The sequence below is a fragment of the Carassius gibelio genome, chromosome B19 (genome assembly GCF_023724105.1).
Source record: "Carassius gibelio isolate Cgi1373 ecotype wild population from Czech Republic chromosome B19, carGib1.2-hapl.c, whole genome shotgun sequence".
Lineage (NCBI taxonomy): Eukaryota > Metazoa > Chordata > Actinopteri > Cypriniformes > Cyprinidae > Carassius > Carassius gibelio.
Window position 1 is genome coordinate 13,355,149 of NC_068414.1, and position 10,908 is coordinate 13,366,056.

The 10,908-nt window shown below is 35.2% G+C and overlaps 1 protein-coding gene across 2 annotated transcripts; it reads left to right on the plus strand.

Annotated features, from left to right (window-relative positions):
* Positions 1–231: 231 nt before the first annotated feature.
* LOC127979325 (GTP-binding protein Rit1) lies at positions 232–10,647 on the plus strand. Of its 2 annotated transcripts, none has more exons than XM_052584693.1 (6): positions 232–384; positions 2,363–2,452; positions 5,013–5,069; positions 6,116–6,189; positions 7,767–7,958; positions 9,231–10,647. In XM_052584693.1, the coding sequence occupies exons 2-6, from the start codon at positions 2,371–2,373 to the stop codon at positions 9,459–9,461; spliced, it is 636 nt and encodes a 211-aa protein (XP_052440653.1). In that variant the 5' UTR covers positions 232–384; positions 2,363–2,370; the 3' UTR covers positions 9,462–10,647. The 2 variants fall into 2 exon arrangements, with proteins under 2 accessions (XP_052440653.1, XP_052440654.1); XM_052584694.1 differs by lacking the exon at positions 232–384 and adding an exon at positions 2,083–2,242.
* The last annotated feature ends 261 nt before the right edge of the window (positions 10,648–10,908 follow it).

Genomic DNA, 10,908 nt, shown 5'->3' on the forward strand with positions numbered 1-10,908 from the left:
TCTATATGTTTATTTATTTATTTATTTTTTCTTTACACTTTTAATTAATTCGAATTTTATAGTAACAACAATAACCGTAATAGATAACTATATATGATTGAACTATGTAAATGTATTTATTATCATTATCAAGTGTATTTAGTTATCACTGATTAAAAAGTATTTTTATTTATATATATTATACACTTGCGTTACCGTGGTATAATATCTGTCGACGGTCCGAGAGTAACTCGTCGGGCTTTAGGACCCGCCTGCGCTCAGTCCTCCAGGGCTTTGTATGTTTACAGTGAGAATTGTATGGCAGGAATTTTCTAACATCAAATATTTAAACATCATTTGCATCGATACAAAAGTCCCAATGGAGACAGAGATCCTGTGACACAGGTAAGCCACCAAGTAACTCAGTCGGCTTCTAACCATAGTTTTATCATGTACATAATCACACTTTTCAACGCATAAAGTCTGTTACCGCGACGGCAACTATGCTACTTTATTTGATTTGAACGATTTAAGTGTTTGTCGTAATGCAACACTGTCGCTTCATAAACAAGCTCAGTCATTCACATCGATGTTTCAACAACTTCTAAAGAGTTTTAAAACCTTCGCATGGTTTTGGTGAAGTTTATAAAATACACTTTGTTAATATAACTAATAAAAATGAGTCATATATGTGTTAAACACAATTTGACAGAGATAAACTCGCTGCAAGTCGTCGAGGCGCTAGGTCTATTAATATCTCAAACTATGTTTTCATTGCAGATAATCTAGTTCTGTCGGTCTGCTCATTTCAAACTCGGTCATTAAATAATAATGCATATCTGTTCATCTTTGGGTGGTTTTAAAGACTTGTTCTTGAGGTCATGCAAGCGCCCCTTTTCGACTTTTTTAACGCAGTGGTTTCGAGGCGCAGTTGCCACTCAGTGACTCAAGGCCTAATATTAAAAGAATGCGCTTTTGAACATGTACCATAGTGACCATAGTTTCCTCCAACATACCACAGTTACCATAGTTCATATCGTGAAGAAGGCTAACCTACAGTAAAAGTGTCTGGAGTCCTGGACAAGGTGTAAGCCACCACTTTCATCAGATTAAATTTATCATCAATTGTCACAAATATTACTAAAGCTTTAGACACTGTTTGAAAAAGATCCCACATTGATTATGATTTAACAGTACTTTGAAATGCACACAACAAATGGTCATTAAAGGGAAAGGCTTAACCTTCCGAAAATGTTGATTGTGAAGGTCAAACAAAATTTTATATTAACTTTCTGTGATATCTTTGTAGTTTTTGCGGCCAGATTTTGTGATGTGTGAAAACAGTTTAAAGCTTTTAATTTTTGCTAATTTAGAATAAGGATGAATTGAACAAATGAACAATAAGCATGAAGTAAACAAATACTATACATTGTTTGTAAATGCTTATAATCAATTATACGAAACCTATATGCATATCCACATTTTAGACTCACTTGGCTGAATGTGACTTGGAAAATTGACAGAAGAATAATGATTCTGTCAGAGTAAATAATTTAAGCTATTTGGTATTTATTTGTATAATAAATTGGTAAGTCGTTTATTACAAACTAACAACCCATGGACACCATGAGAGCTGCTCAGATTTGTACAGGGGTCCTATAAAATACACAAAATTGCAAATAACTCAACTAATATTTCTGTGAAAATGATAAACATGTACAGGATGAAATGAGATGAAGAGGAGTTGCACACACGCACACACACACACACACGCGCGCACACACACACACACACACACACACACACATTAAATAGAGCTGCTTAAAACAAAAACAAAAAACACCACTCAGCAGTGTTTTTCCATTTTCTAATATTATTTCCACTGAAAATCACGTAGAAGGGCTGCTCTGAAGTAACTAATGCAGTCAGTGACAATGGAAAAATAGATCAGACAGGGGTACACTGGCAGATAATCTATTATAGACCGTGGTTAATGTAACACCCACCCCGTGGATGCTTCGCTTTGTCACATGAATAGCTCGACAGAATGACTCACTTCCTCTTCTCCATCAAACTGAAGCTGTGGTGTCAAACACAGCCCTTCTGGGTGCAGTCGGTCACATTCACAGGCCTGTGCTCATGCAGCGGTGCAGCTGTGGAATCAAACGCCCGGGGTTTCATTGTTTATTATGATGGCTTGACAAAGAGTCCAACTCCTACTAGAACTTGAAAACTATATTAACAGCGGTCTAGCAACCACCTAGTAATGCCTTTCAACCACTCAGAGCACCCTATCTGCCTGTCTGTCAGTCATTCTTTCAGCTTAATCTTTTACAGTTTTTAAAACTATTGTGAACAGGTTTTTGCTTGTGTCTTGTTTCAGTTATTTGAATGGAGTCCTCGCGGAGCATAGGGGGTCACTCCCGCGAGTACAAATTGGTGATGTTAGGAGAGGGAGGTGTGGGCAAAAGTGGTGAGTAAAGTAGTTCTCTCTCTCTCTCTCTCTCTCTCTGCTGCTGTTGTTGCTTTCTTTTATTGGTTCCCATTCCCAAGTCAGCATCTGTTGTCAGCAAATATAATTATTTAATTTTCATCGTTTACTACAAGGTTTACCAAACTGTTAGGAGCAGTTCTCTTTTCTTGCAACTATAAGAAATATAAATATTAGTCAACAGGACTACAACAAAGGTTAATTAGATTTATTTACTAATTTATCACTGATTAAATTGGTAGGCTTTGATAATTTTATTCAGCTTTTGCAATGAGTTTTATAAACATAAACAAATACATAAAATATAGTAATCACTTCAGTTTTTGAAAATTTTATTAATATTATGTTATTACAATTATATATTTTTTCACAATACAAATTAATAGAGTATATTTGGCACACAAAATGTGATGACAGACGAGTGACACATTCACCATTTAGTGACACGCATACCATATTAAATTATATAATAAAATACTTTATAATGTTACGATAATCAAAACAGTCCTCAGTTAGATCGAGCTGTAGTTTCTGCAAACCAAACTATCACTTTAATGTAATAATATGTTTTGGATTTTTACATTAACTAATAAAAAGATTTTATCATTAGAAAGCTCCACACGAGAGATGCTTTATGACAGAAAATCTATTTTCGGTAATAATTCTTACTGAAAACCACACTGTTACTGATCTTTTTAAAAATGTGAAATACTGTGAAACTTTTTGCTTTAAATTTATCTTATGCATAAAGCACTAAATAAACATGAATTGACTGGACTTTAATGGAGTGCTAAACTGCAGAGCGTGTGCAATCTTATCCACATTGCTATAATTAGATGCTTTCTTAACTGCTGCTTTCTCACTGCTGTCATTTTCATTATTGAGAGGATCCATTTGAATGCCATTCGGCTGCGTTTGCTCTCTAAACAGCCGTGTCTTCTTCTATTGGATTTCATCTGGGAGAGCTGAATGACAGTCTTGCACTGCAGTGCCACACTGGTCAAGCCTCATTATTACTGGCTCTTACATTAGGTCATAAGATCACACGCTATTCGACAACACAAATATTTGTTGACCTTACAATAATGTTGAATAATTGTTTCAACTATGTTAGTCAGTATTGTTCTAAGTAATAATAAGCAATTTTCTGAAAGTATTAACAAAAATATGATTTCCAAATGTAATCAGCAGCCATTTAAACAGCTAGAAAATCACTTCATAATGCTTAAATCCTCCAGTGAGCAAGTCAGAGGTGTCTGTTGCTTGGAGCTATTTCCTCTATATGAAATTATGTACTTTTTCATAAAAGCAATGATGCCTAAAAACCTTTGGGAAAATTTTAAATCTAATTAGCGAAATTTTATTTAAAAGTAACCTCAGTCTCAAATATCCATTATATCGACTTGATGTTTTTCCTTTGTCTTTTTTTAGATGCTCTTAAAAGCTTAAATGTTTTCTGCAAAAAGGCCCCAAAACAGGGCTGAGGGAGCTAAGCTTGGCCTTTAATAATGGTGAAGAAATGTCCAGTATCCATTTGCCCATTAATTTGTGGTGGTTAAATATGCTTTATTTTAAAACAATTGAAAATAATGACAGTGCAAAAAGTCTTAAAGGGATAGTTCATCCAAAAAAAATGAAGATTCTGTCACCATTTATTCACCCTCAAGGTTTTTTAGTTTTATTTCAAAACTTCTGTTGAACACAAAAAAAGATATTTTGAAATCGTTGGTGACCAAACAAAACAAAACAAACAAAATACTGTTTCTTTAGCAACAGTATCTTCTTTTGTGGTCAATAAAAGTACAGTTTTGGAAATTCTCAAGGGTGAGTAAATTATTAAAGACCAAATTTAGCCCACAGCCCGTTTTGTGGCCTTTTTGCAGTCGACACAGAAACGTTTAAGCTTTTAAGATCTTTAGAGACACAGGAAAAACATCAAGTCGATATAATGGATATTTGAGACTGAGGTTGGTTTAAAAAAAAAATTGTGAAAATGTTATGATTAATTTTTATTATTGGGTGAACTGTCTCTTTAAATATCCTTCCTTTCTTTGATTTTGGCAAGAAATAATTTTGTGTGATTGACCCTTGTGCCAGATCTGAGTGGTTTTCTTTCACTGTAGCCCTTTATTGTGGTCAGACAGTGGGCTGGTTTCACAGCCTTAGACGTACAGTCACAGTCGGGCAGACAATAAAAGTGTGGGTGTTGGCTCAGGGCTTCAGTCTGGCCATTACAAAGACACAGGTGCCGAGCAGCTTCCTTCCCTTCCAGGAGTCTGTTAGCTAGGAGATGAGCAGAGGTCACCTGGTGAGGGTCTCACTATTCGAGTGCACTGCAGAAGGTGCTTTAGGGTGACCGATACTCTCTCTTTATATCACTGTCTCCATGGGAACAGAGGAGAGAGCGCATACAGAGCAAATACGTGCCGACAGCAGGGTGTGTTTGCCGCACATGAGGGAGATGTTTACACTCTTCTCATTGAATTTCATGGTACCACAATTATGTAACAACTCTGCTTGTCTTGTTCTCATTGTCTCGCAGCCATCATCATGCAGTTTATAAGTCACAGATTTCCAGAGGATCATGACCCCACTATCGGTAAGGAAATAATTAACTCATCAGTCATTTCAGAGTGATATTGCATTATGTTTTTGTGATGCCATGCCACAAGTATAGATGACCAAAGAATGTGGGTGAATTCTGGATTTGTCAAAAAGTCACATCTCACCTTCAGGTCATCCAAGAAGTTGATGAGCTTGTTTCTTCATCAGATCTGGAGAAATTTAGCATTATATCACATGCTCAGTAATGGATGCTCTGCAGTGAATGGGTGCCGTCAGAAAGAGAGTCCAAATAACTGATAAAAACATAATCATGTTCCACACCACTCCAGTCCATCATGTCTTGTAAATTGAAAAGCTGTCCGGACTCTCATTCTGACGGCACCCATTCACTGCAGAGCATCCATTGGTGAGCAAGTGATGTAATGCTACATTTCTCCAGATCTGTTCTGACGAGGAAACAAACTCATCTATATCTAGGAGTACATATACAGCAAATTTCCATTTTTGGATGAACTTTTCCTTTAATGTGCAACTTGTTTGAATACAGTAATTGTTCTTTTGGTAGTGGCACAGAAATGACGCTTTGAGTTGTTTTCTAATTTACTTTTATGATGTAATTTTTTTTTTCTAATTTAACAATATTATCTAATAATGTTACCTAATAAATTGACTTTATGTAATACATTGGAATTTAGAAATAAGAGTCATATACATCCTTATAAGTCCTTACATGCTTTACATACTTACGTTTAATTTATCTTCATTGATTCTTAAAGCTTGGAGTCTGTAATATATGTTATGTTTTTTTTTTAAAGAAGCATCTAATTCTAACCAAGGCTTTATTTTTATTTGATCATAAATACAGTAAAACATAATGGAAGTCGTTACATTTTAATTTAGTTTCTTTTTAATTTAATTAATCCAAAAAATGTTTATGGTCGTGTGTGTATTTGCTAAATATACTCCTAAATAAAACACTGAAGTCTCTTCCCATTTAAGGTTGTTGTTTTTTTTCTGTTGAGCTTTTTAATGTTTTGTGTCCTCTAATAAACCTCAATGCATGTGCTTTTCTGTTTTTAGAGGATGCATATAAAACACAGATCCGCATAGACGATGAGCCAGCAAACCTGGACATCTTGGACACAGCAGGACAGGTAGGAAGGAGGATAAAAGAAGGGCACATGGAAAACAAGACAAGAAACAATGAAGTGCAAAACCTGTCTGTGGTGAACTGTGCTGCTCAACTTAACACTTTATTTTACAGACTATAAGAAGGTCCTTCTCAAATGTGTCTCACTTCTCTTTTTTTGTGTCTATCTTTGTGGTTGTCACTTCACAAGACACGAACACAACATCAGGCACAATGCTTCAACATCTTTTTCGTCATTGGATCACTCAGGGATGTTATAAAACACATTAGTCATCTCATCACGAGTTTAATGAAAATTCGCCTACAGTTTAATAAAGTAGTGTTTAGGGTTCATTCGGGAACATTGTTGAAACATTCAGGGAATGTTTTATAATGCATCTGTGGTATGATGTTGATTACGACATAAGTTCTGACCGCATTATAAACTTATCTCTTGGTTTTTAAACAATCTTCTTTACAGGAATGCAGCCAGAAATATAGCCACAAGATTTCTATGTAAAAATGTGTTTGAACAAGAGACTAATGTGGCAAAAATGCTTAATAACATTGTTTGTGTAAAATTATATCTATTAAGGACTAGGCAATATCATATAATATCAATATTTATCACCATAGTCATCTACTGTTAATGGGGAAGGAAATTCCACTTGTTTGAAAAAAGTTGATTTGGTAAAATTCACCAGTTTGGTCATTATTTAAAAATGTAATCAAATGAAATTAATTTACAAAAAAAACAAAAAAAAAACATTGCATTTTTATTGTTAAGCAAGATGCTACACAACAGAACTGTATAAATTGATGAAAAAATACGTCGTGTGTTATTCCTCAAAAATATTATTATTATTATTATTACTTTGAAAAATATATTTTACTAGGCTATGCAGTAGTAGTGTATTTCTGTAATAATTTCTTAAAGTTAAAGCAGACTTTTATTTTGAAGGGTTGTCTGGATGGTCTTCCAGTTTGACTCAGTTTCAGTGTGTATTTTACGCAGTAGTTTTTTTTTTCTCAAATGAAACTGTGTAGTGCTGGTAAAGAGACTCTCAGAGCCACTTTGGAGACTGAAGTTCATCTGTTCATGTCCTCGTATATTAAAACTCAGAAATCAGTGAGCGTTACATGTAGGCTATTTGTGTATCAGACGAAACTGCGCCTTTCATTCACACATGCACTTATTAGAAACATGCAATGATTAAAAATACCCCCACTGTATTTGATATATAATCATTTCCTATTTGTAACTGTTTCAAATTGATTTAAAAAATTGATTCATCAATTTTATTGATGTGATTTTTTTTAATGATTATTTTACTTTTATGCAGGGGACTTTTTAAATTATTACTGTTTATGAAATGTGCTATATAAATAAACTTGCATTGCCTTGATTAATGCATATCCAGTAAAAATGTCCAGATTATATCATTGTAGACAATATACATTGTATCTCAGTTTAGATAAGATACCGTTTTAGCGTCCAGCCCTAAGTGCTCTTGCCATGACCATGTAAATCTGATAAATCCCGTAATTTTGCATGATATGTACAAGGATACAAGCCGGTGAGATCTGTGTGTTTGACCGCAGGCGGAGTTCACAGCCATGCGTGATCAGTACATGCGAGCGGGTGAAGGCTTCATCATCTCATACTCCATCACGGACCGCCGCAGTTTCCAGGAGGCTCGGCACTTCAAGCAGCTGATCTACCGCGTGCGGCGCACCGTCGACACCCCCGTCGTGCTGGTGGGGAACAAGTCTGACCTGGTCCATCTCAGACAGGTGAGACGTTTTACCCCAAACCCCTGTGCTGCAGAAATATTCACCCCCCTCAAACTGTATTGCATAATACTGTGTTACATAACGGATCCATGGTGCATCCCATTCAAAATACTACGCCTGTAAGTAACAGATATTTTAGCAGCTATATAGCTGTATGATCATGTATTTTTGTAGGCCAGCCCTTAAATGATTCATATATGAAATTTCTTGTTTTTAATGAACCGTGTCCCAGCTTCAGACACACATCTACTTGTTATATTTATCAAATAATCCCTAACTCCCCCTCTCCTAAACAACAAGCCACCTGTGAGGGTCTATGGACCCTTCCCCTGAAATGCATCGAATGCCTCAGAAGAGCAGAACGGGCCACTGGTTTCAAGGCAAACAATGCTGATATCACTGGTCACCCAAAGAGCAACTCTCAATTCATTTACTCATAGGAAAGACACACTTAATGAATTAAAATATTTATATTTTAAAAACATCTTTTTATTCATCAAAGTATCCTAATAAAGTATGACATGTTCTGAAAAAATATTAAGCAGCAGAACTGTTTCCAACTTTGATAATGAATCATCATATCAGAATGATTTCTAAAGGATCATGTGATAATGATCCTAAAAATTCAGCTTTGCATCACAGAAATAAATGATAATTTAAAGTATAATAAATTTAAAAACAATTATTTTAAATTGTAATAATATATCACAATATTACATTTCTTTTTCTGCATTTTTGATCAAATAAATGCAGGCTTGATGAGCAGAAGAAACTTCTATGTTTCCATACTTTTGGTCTGTACTGTATATATATACAAATCTATTAACGGATAGAAACTACTGTTCAATAATTCAAAGTGGGATTGTTTTTTTCAAAAATTATACTTTTATTCAGCAACGATGCATTCATTTGATCAAAAGAGACAGTAAAGACATTTAAAATGTTACAACTGTTTTCAAAATTACATTTTATAATTTATATACATTTTTCTAAATTTTTTATAATTTATATTTTAAATTGTATAACTATGTATTAAAAAAAATCTAAAGGTTATTTAAAATAAACCCCTACAATGTTCAATAATAATTCATAATATTAAGAGTTTTTACTCTATTTTCTGATTAAATGAATGCAGGTGCAACATTATAAACATGAATATACTGTGTGTATAAAGTTAAATCACCCACTATTTGGACATATGGAATCACTATGTTAGAGAGAAATGAAGGCGTTTGGACTGAAGAGCTGTTTGTCTGGTCTTCACACGTCCAGGTGTCAGTAGAGGAGGGCAAACAGCTGGCGAGGGAGTTCCAGTGCCCCTTCTTCGAGACCTCGGCGGCGTTCCGCTATTACATCGACGAGGTGTTCGCTGCACTGGTGCGTCAGATCCGCCAGCGCGAGGCCGAGGTGCTGCGAGGCAGCGAGAGGAAGACCAGACGCAGCCACTCCTTCTGGAGCCGCCTCAAAGCCCCCTTCAACAGGAAACAGCAGTCCGAGCACTGAGAGAGGGGCATGATGGGATACCACAGTCTCCTCACCTGCAGCTCCCTCAGGAGGTTTGAGAACTGTCTTTATAGTTTCTATCTGATCGTCTCCCATCATTTCAGTTAGACTAAAGCCTCACCGTGCAGGAGTCGTCATTTGGGACGTGGGCTGATTCACTGATGTTAGAGATTCAGAAAGAAATATACAACTCCACATGTATTTTTGGACACGTTATACTTTGCGAAGGTGAATTGTTGTACCTCATATTTTAACGGGATGGGAATGCAGAAGGATTTGGTGCATGTGTTTTTGAAGTGTAGAGAGGTGTAGGGTCAGATATTTGCTAGTTGGAATAAAATGAAGGTGGAATGAGTTCCTGAGAGTAGAAAGAAGGAAAAGAGAGCGATGTGCTGCAGGATGGGTAAATCTGCGAGGGTTTATGCTAGAAATATTAATGAGTACTGTGAAGCCTTCCTTCTGTTAAGACACGTTTAAAAACCCTTGCTGTAGTTGATTCAACAGTAACTCTGTTCTTTAGCTTCTTTTTAAAAACTGGGTGCATAACATGTCCGGGTCGCATTTCACCCCAAAAGTGTGTTATTATTTAAAATAAATAATATAATAAATAATTAATAAAATGGGATATAGATGTAACAGTGGGGTCGGTTTATTGTCATGGAAATAATGCAGAAATGCTCGTAAAAATGCACTCTTCTTAAAACAAAATAGAGTTTATTATATTTAGACCTGAAATAGGACCTGGGCATGTAATATTCAATCAACTGGGTTGTGTTTGATGCAAACTGAGCTGTATGAATTAGTTTGAAAATACACTGTATGAATGATTTATTGTTTATTTTTTGAGCAATATTCAGGTCCTCCTTCAAGCACATTAACAGGCTGAGCAACTTGATTATGATTGAAAACAAAATAGTTTCTTTTTTTTACACAGGGTCATTTTTCCCCAGTGGTTTCTGAAGTCAGTGTGTAGGAAATGAAAGACTTTAATGTGTCTCTCTTACACATGCTGTGCGCTCACTGCGCATCACATTTGAATAGTACGTCTGTTCATGTTGGCATTTCATGCAAATTCATGTCATTTGTTTTCTTGTTATTATTAGATTTTATTTTTAAGCAGAATGGGTTTACTATATTGTCCTTTATTTATTGTTATCAAAGTTTCTCAAATAAAATTCACTTTACCTATCTACTGCATAGTCTGCTTTTTTTAGCCTTGTATTGTTTTGTTCTTATAGATATTATCAGTAATATTAAGTACAATGCTTGTGACCCTGGACCACAAAACCAGCCTTAAGTAGCGCGGGTATATTTGTAGCAATAGCCAAAAATACATTTTATGAGTAAAAATCCTTTTATTTATTTTTTTGGGCCAAAAATCATTAGGACATAAAGTAAATGTTTCATTAAGATATTTTATTAATTTCCTACCATAAATATATCAGAA